General features: G+C 38.4%; 1 protein-coding gene across 2 annotated transcripts in view; it reads left to right on the forward strand.

Moving 5' to 3' along the window:
- Positions 1-18,675, forward strand: part of LOC106876830 (multidrug resistance-associated protein 1-like) — a 58,169-nt gene that overhangs the window by 23,860 nt on the left and 15,634 nt on the right. For both annotated transcript variants that reach the window (XM_089339653.1, XM_089339652.1), the window contains exons 8-16: positions 1,583-1,807; positions 4,644-4,821; positions 6,435-6,755; positions 8,530-8,667; positions 11,229-11,375; positions 11,808-11,892; positions 13,443-13,509; positions 14,791-14,917; positions 17,872-18,048. In XM_089339653.1, coding sequence (XP_089195779.1) covers positions 1,583-1,807; positions 4,644-4,821; positions 6,435-6,755; positions 8,530-8,667; positions 11,229-11,375; positions 11,808-11,892; positions 13,443-13,509; positions 14,791-14,917; positions 17,872-18,048 — 1,465 coding nt within the window. The remainder of the gene's footprint in view (positions 1-1,582; positions 1,808-4,643; positions 4,822-6,434; positions 6,756-8,529; positions 8,668-11,228; positions 11,376-11,807; positions 11,893-13,442; positions 13,510-14,790; positions 14,918-17,871; positions 18,049-18,675) is intronic.

An 18,675-nucleotide genomic window follows, 5' to 3' on the forward strand; every position in this document is an offset into this window, starting at 1 on the left:
GAACAATTTATGTCTTTGAGCAAACATTTTCAAAAATGATGTATGTGAAGTCAGCACATCGAACACGGTTGACTGAACATTTGAAAGCAATTCTCTTGGTTGGATGCAGTAATTCCAAAGCAAATATTATCTTAAAAGCTAAACACCAGTTTCACAAATCTGATCAACCTTTTTTGCTGCTTAGTTTGTGAGGTTCGGATATGTGCGCACTGGGTGTGATGTAACTATCTTTTTCAACGTAACATGGCAGTCCTGGTTTAGGACTGTAGTAACGCCGTGCGCATGCGTAGTCTCACGCATGCGTGGAATTAAACAAGCAAGCTTTCCCGCTTAATTCTATCTCTTTCTTGCTGGCCAGCAATAGAGCATGGACGTGTCAAACAGTGTCTCCAACATTCCAACCTGGAGACAGTCTCTTTACGTGTATAGCTGTCACTCTCCATCTTTAGGACTTACACTCGACAGCTCGCTCACATCTACATAACAACGTCCCAACAACTATGCTCACGCACACAGGAGCTGTAACAACAAGTGCTAAAGATGTATATATTTACCACCTAAATAAAGTGTTGTTTAAGTTGATAGTCTGGAGTTCAGCGTTCCGTTATATTCCATTAATTTTATATAGGAAAGTCAGGTATACATCTAATGATGTATAACCAACTTTCCTATAGGACTAATGTTGCTGTAATTTAGCCCCAGGAGATCATCTCCAGCTGGCTATATGACACGATCTGTCCCCCTATATTTTCGAACAAGGGAATCTAGCACCCCTCTCAGCTCAAAACAATATCTGTGTATCGCGATTTCCAGGTTATTTCCCTTTATTATGAAGTAATAGGTGCAGGCATGGCTCTGTGGTTAAGAAGCTTGCTTCCTAACCATGTGGTCTTGGGTTCAGTCCCACTGTGCAGCACCTCCGCCTCTGCCTCTCTCCGCATATGCCTCTCTTCTTCTCCGCTTCTCTTCCTCTCTGCCTCTCTCCCTCTCCGCATATGCCTCTCTTCTTCTCCGCTTCTCTCCCTCTCTGCCTCTCTCCCTCTCCGCATATGCCTCTCTTCTTCTCCGCTTCTCTCCCTCTCTGCCTCTCTCCCTCTCCACCTCTGCCTCTCTCCCTCTCCGCCTCTGCCTCTCTCCACCTCCGCCTCTCTCTCCATATTTGTTATTCAAATAAAAGTATTGTTTTTTTTTTTGTCACCATTTCATTTCTGTTAAGACTTGATACAAGGCACAACTAAAGAGTTAAACTTAGTATTAAAGAAATGTAACAGATGCATTTCTGTAGAAGTATAACTCGTATACCTGCTTCAGATATGTTTTGGTTCCATGTGCCGATATGTGCAGCATCAAGGAATTTCTGAGAGTTACTTTAGGCTAAAATAATCTCTAGTTCCAACTACTCTCAGACAAATGGTTGGATGTGCAGGTGTGTGTGATGTAGAGGAATTAAGAAATCGCTTACCATAGGCTGGATTACTTAATGCTAAAATAATCTTCAGCGCCAATTACTCTCACACAAATTCCTTCTGTCTTTATTTTCACATTTAATTCAATATTTTATTTTGTATTTTTATGCATTTAGAGAATCTTGCCGTGTTGAGCCTGTATCGGAGCCTGATTCGGAGACCACTCCACTTCTTCGCAACACAGAAGATACAACATTCACAGATCCTCAACCAAAGAAAGGCTCGACCAAACCTTCTTTGTTGCGGACATTATTTGCTGTGAACTGGTTCTATTTTGTCATTTCTCAGCTAGTCAAACTCTTGTATGATTTACTACAGTTCGTCAGTCCACAAATTCTCAGGTTCGTTTTTATTAAATTACTGTGATTTCTTATAAATTATTGAATTGCCGCATAAAAAGCACCCAGTACATTCCGTTGAGTTGTTTGCATTAGGAAGGGCACTAAGCTGTAGAAACCATGTCAAAGAAGACATTGGAATCGGCAGTCCTCTGGCTCATCTGTTCTTGTCAAACTGTCCAACCCATGCCAGCTCGGGAAAGGGGACGTTAAGTGATGTTGTTGATGATGTTTAGTTTTTGTTTCTGTCATCAGACTGTGGCCATGCTGAAGCACTGCCTGAAGAGATCAAACAAATTGACCCAAGTACTAATTTTTTTAAAACCTGGTGCTTGTTCTGTCAGTCTCTTTTGCCAAACTGTTAAGTTACACAGATGTAAGCAAACTATGATTGTCAAGCAATGGTGGCACACACATACATATGCATTCATGTAGACTTCTTTATGCAACTGTCCCTGTTCATCCCTATCCCATAAGCATACCAGCACAGTCTCCTACATGCAGTGTGCAAGAGACGAGACTGGTCTCCTACATGCAGTGTGCAAGAGACTGGTTTGATCATGTGATGAGGATGGTTGCATAAAGAAGTGCTGATCACTTAAAGTGGAAGGAAGTTGTGGAAGAGGAAAACATGGGACAAAGTTTTGAAGGCTAATCTCAAGACGCTGAACCTAATGAAGGTGATGACAGATGACTAAAATATGTGGCACATTGTTGTAATCAAGAAGACCTGCCTACCCCAACAAAATTGCAATCCTAAAACCAAGGTGCCACGTAAAGTGTTGGTATGGGTGTTGGTTCCATGTAAAAACCACCCAGTTCATGCTGTGAAGTGGTTGACATTAGGAAGGGCATCCAGCCATAGGAATCTAACAAAAACAGACTATGGAATCTGGTATGGCCCCTAGCCTTACCAGTTCGCATCAAACTGTCCAACCCATGCTAGCATGGAAGATGGACATTAAATTATGATGATATAAACAGACATATGTGACAGGCATCTTTCAGTTTCTGTCTACCAAATCCACTCACAAGGTTTTGGGGCCATAGTTGAAGGCACTTGCTCAAAGTGCCACACAATGGGATTGAACTCGAGAGCACGCGATTATAAAAGCCAGCTTCTACTCCACACAGCCATGCCTGTTGTTGTTTTTAAGAATTTATATTGTGAAATTTGATTTCTGTCAAACCATCCAAACCATCCCAGCAACTGAAAGGGGCTATGAAAAGATGATGAGAGGTTGAAAGTGGTGCCAAGTGATTGAGAATTTGGTGAGGGTCTTGTAGGAATGTTTCACATTGCCCTCCTCTGATCCACGAGAAGACTGCTTACAACTGTGATCTGTACATCTCCTCATGATGCTAATTCATAGATTAATAGACATGGCATTAACTGATGTGTGATCATCAAATCCAGATGCTGACTGTCAATCATTTGTCCAATTAATCAAGCTCGCTGTGACTCTAAATTTTAGAATTATTTCTGATGTCTTTGTTTTATATATTGATTATAGGTGTAGATAAGGCCTTAACTGGTTAAGAACTTCATTTTGCAACCATGTAGTTTTGGGTTCAGTCCCATTGCATGGCACCATAGATTAACTTTGTCTAACTATAATCCCACACTGACCATCTAAAGGAATTTGCTAGACAGAATGAAGCCCAGTATACATGTGTGTGTGTGCGTGTGTGTTTATGAAGCATTATTAATACAAAAGGGTAATCATTATATCCAACTTAACATGGATGCCTTGTTAGAACACCAAATCCTGCATTATTAGCCTTGAGGTATCCTCTCATATAGGCGCTTGGTGCATAAAAGCACACACATAGATGGTAGCAGATGAAATTCATCTGTCACAGGCACCAGAATTCTCATATTATGTGATTTCGGTCTATTGGACCTCTTCAATGAGAAGTCACCAGTTACCTCATGCCGTCTGTATCTTTACGGATTTTATACAGAAAACAAACTGCTAACACAAATTTAGTCTAGTTTGGCCATCTTCCTGGATGTTTCAATGATTTCACATAAGCACACCATTCATCATAGTCTTCAATGCATGTTCTTAATGCATCACCATTTGCCATTCCACTGTCCTGAAGCTAATTGTCCACATAGGTTAGATGTGTTTCTTCTGTTGATTCTTCCTTCAACTGACAGCCATAAAACCAGTTGACACCAAAGTCCTTCTGGGTGCCTGATGTAGTGACCAGCAATTCTCGTTCTTCCCTGCTGGATCTTCTCCATCACTTTGGGTAGATCTTGATAAAGCTTCTCATTGGTTAAATCAGATTTCCATGTGACGTTCAGAGTCATTCTTAATATTCTTGTGTAGCAGCCATCCATCTGTTTTTCAAGCTTTTTCATGAGAGTCCAAGTTTCAGGACCATTTAACAAAACTCACCCTAAAGTCACAGTGCTAACACAAAAAAGGTAGGACACAATATCAACTTATAAACCTTTAATATCCCTTTAGCAGATTATTCTATCAAATATAATGCATATTTATTCACATCATTTTAAATTCTATATTATGCTGTGGTTTCAAGGTTTCAGTGAGGTTATTGTTTACTTTTAGAATGACATGGTGGAGTAGGTGCAAGAGGTTAGATCTGGCCACTCAGAACATAAAAAAGGTAGAATATTTTGGCCAGATATGCCCAGTTTGAATGCTAAAGGGATATACTTTATAGTATATTACAGTTTCCAAATGAAATATGGTGTCCCTTCATGTGGTTATTAAAGATTATAATCTTGTCTAAATATTTTTTGAAGATATTATTTCTCGTTTTGGTGACAAATAAATGAAATCCTTATTTTCCTTTTTCTTTTCAGTGCATTGATTGCTCACACTGAAACCCCTAATGAACCAGAATGGAAAGGCTATGTTCTTGTTCTTGTACTGTTTGCCTCAAATTTACTGCAGTCTTTCTTCTATCACCAACATTTCCAAATGACTCTTTATTTAGGAGTAAAGATCAAATCCTCGCTGATCGATTGTGTGTATCGAAAGGTAAAATATTTTGCTTTCCGAGAGAAAGTAACTGTATTAATGATGTACTTCAGGACAGTTAATTAACAGAATTGATTAGTCAGTAAAACTACAGGTGTAATCCATCTTTACGTTCTGAGTTCATCTTTGTCCATCTTTATGTTGAGTTCAAATTCTGCCAAGGTCAACTTTACCTTTTGTCCTTTCAGAGTTGATTAATTAAGTACCAGTGAAACACTGGGGTCAATGTAATTGACTAGTTCTCTCCACCACAACTTCTGGCCTTCAGTAGAAAGGATTATTATTAAGGCAGTGAGCTGCCTCAAGATTTCACCAGTGGGACTGAACCTAGATACATGTGGTTGGGAAGCAAACTTCTTACCACCCAGCCAAGCCCATTTGAGGGGAGGGGGGCATGAGTAGTTTTACTGACTAATCAATTCTGTTATTTAACTCAAACTTACTGACCTTGTGCCAAAATTTGAAATCAAGGCAGTAAGCTGGCAGAATCTTTATCTTGGTGGGTGAAATGTTTAGCAGCATTTTGTCTGTTGCTCTGAGTTCAAACTCCACCAAGGTTGGCTTTGCCTTTCATCCTTCCAGGGTCGATGTAATTGACTATCTCTCTCCTCCAATTTCAGGCCTTGTGCCTATAGTAGAAAGGATTATTATTATTATTATGATGCTGAAAGGCTCCAGATACATAAAATCATTAGTGAGTCGAACAAAATGCCTTGTGGTATTTATTTTGACTTTTTATGTTCCAAGTCCATATATCCCCACCATGGTCATCATCTCCTTTAAAGTCATGAAAGCACCAGTCTACAACTGGTATTGATGAGATCCACTAAACTCCTCCCCTCACAACTGTTAGCCTCATGCCTCTTGTTACCTGCCACAGGTAACACTTGATTGTTCTTTGGCACCCATTTACAATGATACAGAATACAATAGCCACAGTTGTCTGAAATCTAAACAATTCTTCATTTTGTCTGTACATTCCTATCCCAGTTCCTTGTTCAGCTGTGGATTTTATTTTCCATTGTTCTTTTTACCATTTAACCCTTTTGTTACCGTATTTATTCTGAGATGCTCTGTGTTTCTTTCAGTTACTTTAAATATAACAAAGAATTTCGTAAAATAACTTAGTCATTATTAAGCTAGTGTTAGGAACATAAATTGTTACTAAGGTTTGGTGGAAGATTTTAATTCGAAACTTATGAAAACAAGATATTTGTACTACAGAGCCAGAGGTGGTTTCAGCCGGGTTGGTATTGAAAGGGTTAAAAAGAAAAAAAATCAGTTATTGTTTTCATCTATACCTGAGTTTCTCCACCATGTTTTCCCTATGGCCCCATTTGCTTCTTATTTTACTCAGGTGGATCCTCAGAACCATTCAATGTTTTAAGACCATATTGTATTTTTATAATTAAAAATTATTAGGAATTGTATAAAAAAAAAAGTGTTAAAACATTTTGTGTTGTAGAAATATAAGCGGTCTATTGCTCATAAATTTCAATAACAAAATCTTACGTGGACCCCTAAGGGTCAAATGGAGCCCCTTGTTTTGAACCACTGATCTATTCCATCTTTCAAATATGTGAATCTGTATTTTTTTTTTAATATTTTCCCAGGCTTTGATGATTAATGCAGAAGCTCGTTCCCGATCTACTGTTGGTGAGATTGTCAACCTGATGGCCATTGACTGCGAACGTATTGATAACTGCATCTCCTATTTGTACTTGGTATGGTCAGGTCCGTTGCAAATAATTCTTTGTACTTATTTGTTGTGGCAGCAAGTTGGCATTGCCACGTTGGCAGGACTTGCAGTGATGTTACTTCTCATACCCATCAATGTGTTCACAACATCGAAGTCTCGTAAATACCAGATCAGACAGATGCTGCTCAAAGACTCTAGGCTGCGCCTCATGAATGAAGTTCTCTCTGGAATAAAAGTAAATATGTACTTCCTTTTTAATATTCGTCATCATCTGTCCATTTTTTCCATCCTGGGTTGGGCAGTTTGACAGGAGCTGGACAGCTGGAGAGCTGTACCAGGCTCCAGTTCTCTGTTTTGGCTTAGTTTCTATGACTGGATGCCCTTCCTAATGCCAAACACTTTACAGAATGTAGTGGGTGCTTTTTATGTGGCACCAGCACCCACAAGCCTGCAAGATTAGGATCTCTCAGCTGGAGAGGAATTCAGGGGACAAGCCTGTATGCAAGGACAACCAATGCTTTTACTTAGCTTGGCATGTCTCTTCAAATGCAGCAAACCACCAGGAGTCTCGGTTCCCTGCCATCCCCTCTATGAGTCCCAACATCTGTAGATCCTTTCTCACCATTTCGTCCCATGTCTTGCTGGGTCTACTCTTTCCACATGCTCCCTCTACAATTAGAGATCAGCACCTCCTGATGCAACTGTCTTCATTTATATGCATTACATGGCCATACCAGTGCAGTCTTCTCTCTCACATACTGCATCAGATGCTATGTATACCCAGTTTTTCTCTCAAATCACTTACACTCTGTCATATAAGCATACTGACATTACTCATCCAGCAGAGCATACTGGATTCATTTCTTTCAAGTCTTCACATATCCTTTTTCAATAAGTCAGCACTTGTTGTGACTTATGGAATCAAATATGACATTAGGTTGCTTATTGCTTAATGATATTTTTCCCCATTACACCTCAATTTCTAAACTGCCCTGGTTCTCCATGTTATTTGCTACTCAACATCATCCTCATCATCGTTTAACGTCCGCTTTCCATGCTAGCATGGGTTGGACGATTTGACTGAGGACTGGTGAAAACCAGATGGCTACACCAGGCTCCAATCTGATTTGGTAGTTTCTACAGCTGGATGCCCTTCCTAATGCCAACCACTCGGAGAATGTAGTGGGTGCTTTTACATGCCACCGGCACGAAGGCCAGTCAGGGGGTACTAGCATGAGACAGAATTAGAAATTAGGATTTGAAATTAACCCTTTAGCATTTAAACTGGCCCCCAAATATTCTATTTGCTTTATGTTCAAACCAGCCATGGCTGCATGTTTTTGGCAAGGTATGTCACTGACCAAGGGAAACGTTTAACCTGCTTGAAGATAAACATTGTTTTACTCCACAACAAACTTAGTGTTTAAACTCATAAATATTTTCACCTGTAAATATATACTCATATTCTAAGCTAATTAATTAGTTTTCTGTTTTAATTTTCTTTGTAGCAGGGTATTTTAGTATTTAACAATAAAACGGAGGAAATGTTGGATGACTGAGAAGAGTATCAAGAAAAATGTACTCCGTCCAATTAGAAATAAGTATCATTAATATATACAAAACTTAGAAAAGGGCTACTTAGTTTCATGCTGTAGAGATACCATAAATTGGCAGATTTATATACATAGCATGAGTCTTCAAGCAATCTTTCAGGTTTAGTGCATACCACTGGACCTATTTGAAAACCACGATGCTGGTCTATGAGAAAAACAAGAAAAATGTGAAGAAGGTTAATGCAAGAAGTGGAGCCAGAAGAAAAAGAAATCCAATACCTTCATCCTCTATCTTATTGAAACAAGTAAAAGGATAAAATCAAAAGAAAAAATAGAAGGCAAAGAAAAGCATTTGATCAAAATGATTAAAGCCAGATCAATCATTCATAGTAAGACAATGAATGATTAAAGATTGAGTGATTTGATTTTCTTTTTTATTTTTTTTACTTTATTCAGATTCTTAAACTCTATGCCTGGGAAGGATCTCTCGAGAAAAAAATTCTTAAGATCAGGCATCAAGAACTGGCAGTCCTTCGAAAAGCTGCATACCTTAATGCCTTTTCTACTTTCTGCTGGCTTTGTGCTCCATTTCTCGTAAGTACTCACAAATTCTTGGTTAACATTTATTGTTCTGTCTTTTACATGACAAATAAAATATCTTGGACATTATTTTTTCCCTTTAATAAATGACTTTATACAATTAAACAAAACATTTGAATGCTTTCATCTTTTATTATGATTACTGTTAAACAATTAAAATTCTTAATTATATCAATATAATCCATTATATATGGATGGGGGTGGGCTGAAAAGTTCAAAGGCTATTCATGAAGGAGTGATGCTAGAGCTGTGAAATTTTGCATGCTTTAATTTCAACCCTTATTATTAATAACTGTATTGTTTCTTTCCAATTAAATTAATATCTGACTGTTCAGACTTCAAAAGTAACTGGTGGTGACTGCTCTTGACAATGGACAAAATTTGGCATTGTGGTATTAAATACCTGCAGAAAAATGGGTTTAGCCCCCAAGGACATTCATGCTGACATGGTTGCTACATTAGGGAGCGATGCTCCATCTTTATCAACAGTGCAAAAGTGGGCAGCTGAGCTAAGGAGGGAAAGGGAGAGTTTTGAAGATGGCTCAAGATCTGGACATCCTGCAACTGCCACCACCAAGAAAAACATTGCTCGTGTTCTCCACATAGTGATGGATGACAAGCGATTGACTATAAGTCAAATAGCCAATGCTATTAGCATATCCCATGAGAGTTAAGAATGCTCTGCACAATGAACTTAGCACGGCAAAAGTTTCTGCTTGGTGACTGCCACATTTTTTTGACACCTGATCAAAAGCACACCAGGTTAATCACATCACATCACAAGGAAATCTGATATTGTTTGAGGCAAATCCACCTTGTTTCCCCTGAGTGTTTCCCAATCCAGGATGAGTGCTGGCTTCATCCCTTTGAGCCAGAGACAATCCATACAGTGAAAACACCTCGCTTCACATGCTCCAAAGAGGGCCAAGGTTGTTTCATCTGTAGGGAAGGTGATGGCCTCAGTTTTTGGGGGATCCAAAAGGCATTGTGCTTATTGACTACCATGTAATTTATGCATTTTTTCACAAAAATAAAAACTTGAGGGGTGCGTAAATTACATGAGTAGATCATTTCCAGAATTTTTTTTAGAATTTTTTTTTTTTTAAATACTCTTTTACTTGTTTCAGTCATTTGAATGTACAAGGCATAAACCGCCTTTGAATGTACAAGGCATAAACATTCATACCAGAGGTTGACTCATTTAATATCAGAATAGGTTGTTTTTACAGAAAAAATAAGGGCTTAAATATAATGAAGTTGACTTTTTTTATGCTGGACAGTGTAATGCTTAATTTTTCTGTATAAATTTACTAAAACCATTAATGTTTATTGGTAATTAAGCTTAATTTGCAATACCCATCAGCTTTGTTTTGTTGATAATTCTTAACATTTCTTGTGATCATGATTTGAGAAAACATATAGCAGTGTGCTAAAGATCAGACATAATCTCTTGTGGGCAAGAAATGTAAAATAAAGTTCATTATAAACAACACAAACACTTTGTAATTTAATAGCTTTCAATGTGATACTTGTTAAACAGAAATTATTTTTATTTAATGAAAATTTAATATAATCTAATCAGAAGTAAAATTATGCTAAATACAACTAAATTGAAAACCTTTTCCCCCCTGGCCATAACGGCAATTCTGAAAACTTCTGGGTGCAAATTTTATATGAGTAGAAGCTTTTTTAACAAATTTTATCCTGGAAATCACCTGTGTAAATTACATAGGTTTTTATGGACTCTTCAAAAGGACCACACCATCGATGGAGAGTACTATGCCAACTTGTTGATACATTTACAAAAGACAGTGCCCCAGCATGGCCACAGTCTGGCTGAAACAAAAGATAACGTACCATATTCTTCCCTCTGTGTAAATTTATGCGCCACCTGCTGACAGTTTAGTTGACCTGAAGTTCATAAGAATTTCCTTCTAAAACTACTTTAAGCTTACAGTTGTCATGCATGCTTAACTGGTGAATAAGTTGACAGGCAACATGGAATATAATCATTTTTATTAACGTTTTATAGACTTTCCGCCACATGTTAAACTAATGGCAGTTTTGTTAATTCAGTGAAGTTCATTATATAGTTGCAAGCATGGCTGTGTGGTAATAATTTTGCCTTCCGAACACATGGTTCCAGGTTCAGTCCTACTGAGTGTTACCTTGAGCAATTGTCTTCTACTATAGCCTTGGGCTGACCAAAGCCTTGTGAGTGAAACTGGTAGACAGAAACTGAAAGAAGCCCATTGCGTCTGTGTTTGTCCCTCACCACGAGTTTGACAACTGCTGTTGGTGTGTTTGCATCCCCATAACGTAGCGCTTCAGCAAAAGAGACTGATTGAATAAGAAATAAGCATTTGGGTCTTATGCTGGAACAAGTAAAAGAATATCTTTTACCGTGTTTCAGTCATTAGAATGTGGCCATGCTGGGGCACCACCTTGAGGGGGATTTTTTTTTTTTTTAATAATACATCAAACTTACAGCTGATATAGATTGCCATTGATTAATTTTGCAATTTTACTTTGGAATTTTCTCTTTTATTTCAAAGGTAACGGTTGCCACCTTTGCTACTTACGTCCTTCATAAAGACGATCATTACATCGATGCACAGACTGCCTTTGTGTCTCTCTCACTTTTCAACATCCTGCGGCTGCCAATTAATCTGCTTCCAATGGCAATTCCTTTTCTTGTCCAGGTAAGACACTTTCCTGAAATTCTTGTGTGTCTTTTTTACATTTCGCTGTTTTATTGGTTACAAGATGATGGTGCCAGGTAAAACAAAGTGCTGGTGCCATATAAAAAAAGTGCTGGTGCCATGTAACAAAAACGCACTGGTGCCATGTAAAAAGAAGTGCTGGTGCCATATAAAAAATGCACTGGTGCCATATAAAAAAGTGCTGGTGCCATATAAAAACGCACTGGTGCCATATAAAAAAACGCTCGTACCATGTAAAAAAAAAAGGTACTGGTGCTATATAAAAAAGTGCTGTAATCGACTTACCCCCTCCCCCAAAATTGCTGGCCTTGTACCAAAATCTGAAACTCTTATTTGTAGTTCCATGTGTGTTCTTTGAGATATTCCAAAATGGAATTAGTTTAAAATTATTTTTGACCAAATCTTTTCCAGGCTCATGTTGCAGTGACACGTTTATCAAAATTCCTTACTTCTGATGAAATAAACTCTGACAACGTGAATAAATTTCACTCTGATGGTAAGTAAATAATATTTTGGATAAACACATTTATTTGCTAATAATCCAACATGGGATGGAAACTGAAAAATTTGTTATACTGAGGGTGCATGCAAGGTTGTGTGGCTTCAGGTTAAGTTCCTCTGTTACCTTAGGTCAGGGGTTCTCTCCTGGGGTCCGTATAAGATTTAGTTTTTAAGTTATGTGCCATAAATCAATTATACGTCTACAGTATTCTTTTATTCTTGCTTCACTCATTTGACTGTGGCCATGCTGGAGCACTGCCTTTAGTCGAGCAAATCAACCCCAGGACTTATTCTTTGTAAGCCTAATACTTATTCTATTGGTCTCTTTTGCCAAACTGCTAAGGTACGGGAACATAAACGCACCAGCATTGATTGTCAAGTGATGGGGTGGGGGAACAAGCACGTGCACACACACATATATTTATATATATATATATATATATATATATATACAACGGGCTTCTTTCAGTTTCCGTCTACCAAATCCACTCACAAGGCTTTGGTTGGTACGAGGCTATAGTAGAAGACACTTGCCCAAGGTGCCACACAGTGGGACTGAACCCAAAACCATGTGGTTGGGAAGCAAGCTACTAACTACACAACCATGCCTACACCTATATATATACTTTGACAATATAAAAGATATTTTAACAATTTTTAAAGATTCCTAATAATATATAATTATAAAAAAATATAATTCATTTTTAAACTTCAAATGGCTATGGGGGGTCCAGCAGAGTAGAATAGGAACCAAAGGCATTCTTTGAGAACCACTGCCTGAGATAAATGTCCTCTAATATAGCCCTGAGCTTACCAAAGCCTTGTGAGTAGATTTAGTAGATGGAAACTGAAAGAAACCTGTTGTATATGTGTCTATTCCTCCCTTCCTTCCTTCCTCCTCCCGTTTTGACATTGTGTAATAGTTGCAATTGTGTGCCACTGTAAAAGAAGCAGCATCCTTTGTTTCCAATCTTCTGTGAAAGCATCCAGCTATTAGGAGGTATCGCCTTACTTCAGGGTCGGCAATAGGAAGAGCATCCAGCCATAGAAAATTTGTTTCAGTGAATTCTGTTTAACCCATGCAAGCATAGAAATGCAGCCTTGGATTTATGTTAACCTGCATGAGGCAGAGCTGAAGGGAATGGAGTAAAGATTTGGTATGGGATTAACTTAAGTGTTAAAAAAAAACCCCATTTTTCTAGTATGGATGAGATGAGACTGGACCAAAAGCATTGAGCTAAAACATTTCCTGAGAAAAGATGTCAAAAGTGAGATCAGATCAGATCAGATTTTGGAACGCTGGGCCTGATATAACAAATGACTGAAATATTTTGTGATATTCTCTCTCAGTGGAGAAATATGGATGTTAAATTGGTGTAGAATTCTGACGAATGTTGCTGTTATTTGAAGATTAGATGTTTGCTTTCATTAATTTCGATGTCCTGAGAAATAGTTTTAATTAAGCTTTTTGAAAATGATGGCATTAAACAAGATATTTTACTTGCATCAGATTCTTTGTTCATTTAAATCATTTTTGTCCCCCAGAAAATGCTGTGAGAATTACCATGGCAGACTTTTCCTGGTCAAAATCATCTGGACCTCTTTTGAAGAAGTAAGTTCCTCTTTTTATTTATCTACATTGTTTCTTTTTGTTTTTTGTTTGTTTGTTTTTTTTCTCTCTTAATTACAGTTGTTCCTCAGTTTATGCAGTATTTGGTTTGTGCTGTTCTATTTAACTCATTACCTACCAGTGATCTCGTATGAGATCACTTAAAAATTACAAATTTCGTAATTATCTGTCAATATTTACACATATCTAACTTTTTGCTATATCTACTAGGTATATTTCTCTGATATTCAAATGAGGTTTGCTAATTTTTCACCCAATATCTCACTTATTTCTATCTAAAATATTATTTTGAAATGTTATTTTGATCATTCCAGCATGTTTCTAAGGCTGTTTTATGCTAGAAACCAGTTTCATAAAAAAATTCCAGTTAATAGAATTATGGGAAGTAATGGATTAAGTGGATTTTCACCTTTTTGTTTTTCCACTTTCAGAAACTCCTCTTTGTTGTTTCCATTTCATTTTATCTTCTGTACATCTTTACATTTTTACATCATCTTTTTATGTGTTCAATTATTTCATTTGTTAGTTTTTATCTTTGTGGGCCTGAGTTGTCTTAAAACTGCTGGCAATGAAGCTCTCTCAGCATCCAATGTAGAGTGAACAGCAAAAAGGAAAAATGAAAAAATTCTGTTTTAAATGAGGATCAAATATTAAAACCTGTCTCTTAGTCCCTAAATCTTAGGGTCAACACAATTGCTAGAAATGTTGAGCAACTGATTCCTTCTGTGGGTTTACCTATAGGTCATGGTTTTATGAGTGGAGGTGCAATGGCCCAGTGGTTAGGGCAGCGGACTCGTGATTTCAATTCCCAGACCGGGCGTTGTGAGTGTTTACTGAGCGAAAACACCTAAAGCTCCACGAGGCTCCGGCAGGGGATGGTGGTGAACCCTGCTGTACTCTTTCACCACAACTTTCTCTCACTCTTACTTCCTGTTTCTGTTGTACCTGTATTTCAAAGGGTCAGCCTTGTCGCACTGTATGTCACGCTGAGTATCCCCGAGAACTACTTTGAGGGTACACGTGTCTGTGGAGTGCTCAGCCACTTGCACGTTAATTTCACGAGCAGGCTGTTCCGTTGATCGGATCAACTGGAACACTCGACGTCATAAGCCATGGAGTGCCAACAACATGGTTTTATGTGAGCAAAATTGACCAATCAAGATGTATAACATAATTTCATTTTTTTGTTTTTTGTTGTTTTTATTTCATTTCTGGTTTTGTTTTATCATTTCTGATTTTTTTTTTTGCTCCTGCTTTTTTCAGTATTAACTTACAGTTTCCACTGAACAAACTAATTGCTGTTGTTGGTCAAGTTGGTGCTGGAAAATCTTCTCTGGTTTCTGCCATTTTGGGAGAAATGGAAAAACTCCAAGGAGAAGTTGAAGTACAGGTAAAAGAAAGAGTATATATCTATATGGAAATATCTGGAACTGGTTTTTGTTAATTTGGAATAAGGCTATATTTTCTTATCTAACTGAATTTTTTCCCAGCTGCCTTTTCTCATTTTATTTTTTCTTTCCTTCAGATGAAGGACTAGTGTCCAAAACATCAAGACATCTTTCCTTCTTTTTAAGTGTTAAACTAATACATTTAAGACTTATCCATCCTGTATTGTTTTCTTTTTGTGCTTGTATATTCACAAGCAGAAAGCATAATTAATATTATAATTAATATTAAGCTTTATACAATATATGCATGTTACCACGTGCTAATTGGCTTGCTGCACAATTCAAGTACACTTTTAAATGATACATTTTTATTTTTGCTTGGTCAGTCTCTTGCTACTCTCGAGTTTTGCCAATGCATTCACAAGATCATCAGGCAGGTCTGGAGAAACAGACTTGACCAAAATAAAAATATTACTAGTCTATGGAATTAAGTGTTCTTCTTCTGACAATTAACTCTAAACTCTTATAGAAACCATACCAAAGTAGACACATAAGCATGATGCTGTCCTTTGGACACATCAGATGCTGTCAATTTGTTACAGAATGTGACATGGACGTTAAATGATATAGATGCAGGCATGGCTGTGTGGTAAGAAGTTTGCCTCTCAACCACATGGCTCCAGGTTCAGTCCCACTGCATGGTACCTTGGGCAAGTATTTTCTGCTATAGCCCCAAACTGATCAAAGCCTTCTGAATGGATTTGGTGAACAGAAACTGAAAGAATTGTTTTATATATATATATATATATATATATATATATATATGACCTGGTCTATGCTGGTGCCACATAAAAAGCACCCAATAAACTCTGAAGTGGTTGGCATTAGGAAGGGCATCCAACCGTAGAAACCATGTCAAAACAGGCAGTGGAAACTGATGTGGCTCCTGTCAAAACTTCCAACTTATACCAACATGGAAACGGATGTTAAATGATGATTGTGTGTGTATTTGCCCCTCCCCCACCTCCTTCCACTGCTTGACAACTGGTATTGGTTTGTTTACGTCCCTGTAACTTTAAGTGTTTCCGCAAGAGACCAATAAAGTACCCAGCTTAAAAAAAGACTGGAGTTGATTTGACTAAAGCCTTCAAAGTAGTGCCCTAGCATGGTCGCAGTCTGACTGAAACCTGTAAAAGATTAAAAGAATAAACAGTGTGGCTGAATGGTTAAGAAGTTCACTTTGCAACCATGGGGTCTCAGTTTCAATTCCAATAGCACATATACTATATATTTATCTTCTATATCTCCTTACTAATACACTATCCAACAGCCATTGTGTCCATGTCCCATCCTATCATGTTTTTGCTGGCGCCAGTCACTGGTTACCAATGTGACATCACTTAGAGTTCAGCTTGATAGTCTTTTCCTTTTGGCTCAGCATTTTTTCTTTTTACATAGGCACAGGCATGGCTGTGTGGTAAGAAGCTTGCTTCCCAAATACATGGTTCCAGGTTCAGTCCCACTGCATGGCACCTTGAGCAAGTGTCTTCTACTATAGTCACAGGCCAATAAAAGCCTTGAGTGGATTTGGTTGATGGAAATTAAAAGAAGCTTGTTGTGTGTGTGTTTGTGGCTGTTCCTGCTTGACAAACCAGTGTTGGTGCACTTGCATCCCCATAACTTAGCAGTTCAACAAAACAAATCAGAATAAGTACAAGGCTTGATAAACAATTCCTGGGGTCGATTTGTTCAACTAAAACCCTTCGAGGTGGTGCTCCAGCGTGGCCACAGTCAAATAAAAGAAACACATAAATGGATAAAAAGTTTTTAGAGTGGTTATTCTTCCCCCCATCCCCTCTGAAACAAATTCCAAAACCTTACAGAGAATGCCTTTCACATTCTTGTGGACAGGAATGTGTTGAAAATGTATCTTTTAATTATTCTGCTTTGTTGTGCATAGACTAAGTCAAAGATATAAATATTTTTGTTTATATTTATTATCTATTGTTTCCTTTTTATCCTGGTAACCTCCAGATAAATGTTTTGGCAAATTTTATGCATTGTCATGGATTTGATTTTGCATTAAATTGTCCTTTACCAACTGCATGTTTTGGCAGCAAGTTTTATTTACCTTTCTCAGGAATACAGCCTTGTGTGGTGGTGGTGGTGGTGGTGTATTGCTGATTGTAGTGATAGCAGTGATAGTAGAGCTGATGGTGGTAATAATGATGTTCGTAGTGGTGGTAGTAACAATGTGGTGGTAATAACCGTATGGTGTTGGCATTGGTGGTGTTAGTGGTAATAGCATGGTGGTGGTGTTAGTGGTAATAGCATGGTGGTGATGTTAGTGGTAATAGCATGGTGGTGGTGTTGGTGGTAATAGCATTACGGTGGTGGCGTTGGTGGCAATAGCAGTACGGTGGTGGCGTTGATGGTAATAGCAGTACGGTGGTAATAGCAGCATGGTGGTGGTGGCGTTGGTGGTAATAGCATTACGGTGGTGGCGTTGGTGGTAATAGCAGTATGGTGGTTGCATTGGTCGTAATAGCAGCATGGTGGTGGTGCTGGCATTTGTGGTAATAGTTGTATGGTGGTGATGGCGGTGGTAATAGCAGCATGGTGGTGGTGTTGGCATTGGTTGTAATAGCAGCATGGTGGTGGTGGCGTTGGTGGTAATAGCAGCATGGTGGTGGCGTTGGTGGTAATAGCAGCATGGTGGTGGCGTTGGTGGTAATAGCATTACGGTGGTGGCGTTGGTGGCAATAGCAGTACGGTGGTGTCGTTGGTGGTAATAGCAGCATGGTGGTGGCATTGGTGGTAATAGCAGTACGGTGGTGGCGTTGGTGGTGATAGCAGTACGGTGGTGGCGTTGGTGGTAATAGCAGTACGGTGGTGGCGTTGGTGGTAAGTCATTTCTTGTGTTTGTTCTGAAATATTTTCCTTCTGTTTTTGGCAGGGTTCCGTGGCTTATGTCCCCCAGGAGGCATGGATTCAGAACAAAACTGTCAGAGATAATATTCTGTTCGGAAAATCATATGACAGGAAATGGTATGAGCAAGTGATTGAAGCTTGTGCATTGAAATTGGATTTTGCAACATTAATTGATGGAGACAGAACAGAAATTGGAGAAAAAGTAAGTGGAATATCCATTTCCTTTGAGATGCTGCACCTGTATATACCAAATCTACATTCTTCCCTGAATGCCTTTTCAGAAATTTAATCCTTTAGCATTTAAACAGGCCATATCTGGCCCAAATATTCTACCTGTTTTATGTTCAAACCAGGGCTGTGGAATTGGAAATAATTAAGGGGTAGCTGGAGTCGGAGTCAGAAAAACTATACTGACTCTGATTCCGACTCATAATGTCTTTCTTTAATATAAACCAGTTCTAACCTATAGGCCGACTCAAAGTACAAGCATATGCTTTATGAGATATCTAGACCACAATCACTTAACTACATAAAGAGGAGTCGGAGGTACCAATAGTGTCGGAGTCAGAGATTTTTGTTTTGTCTCCACAGCCCTGGTTCAAACCAGCCAGATTCAGTGATGTCCTTCATTTGTCCCAGCCACTTGCAAGTGATGTCCTTCATTTCCAATTCTTCATGAAAACCTGTCCAGCTGTAGGGAAATATTACCTTGCTTCAAACCAAACAAGGGTTAGCAACAGGAAGCGCATCCAACCACAGAAAATCTGCCAAAACAAATTCCGTCTGACTTATGGAAACATGAGGAAAATGGACATTAATGCAATGGTAT

Source organism: Octopus bimaculoides, chromosome 22, assembly GCF_046866305.1.
Source record: "Octopus bimaculoides isolate indiv1 chromosome 22, ASM4686630v1, whole genome shotgun sequence".
Taxonomy (NCBI): domain Eukaryota; kingdom Metazoa; phylum Mollusca; class Cephalopoda; order Octopoda; family Octopodidae; genus Octopus; species Octopus bimaculoides.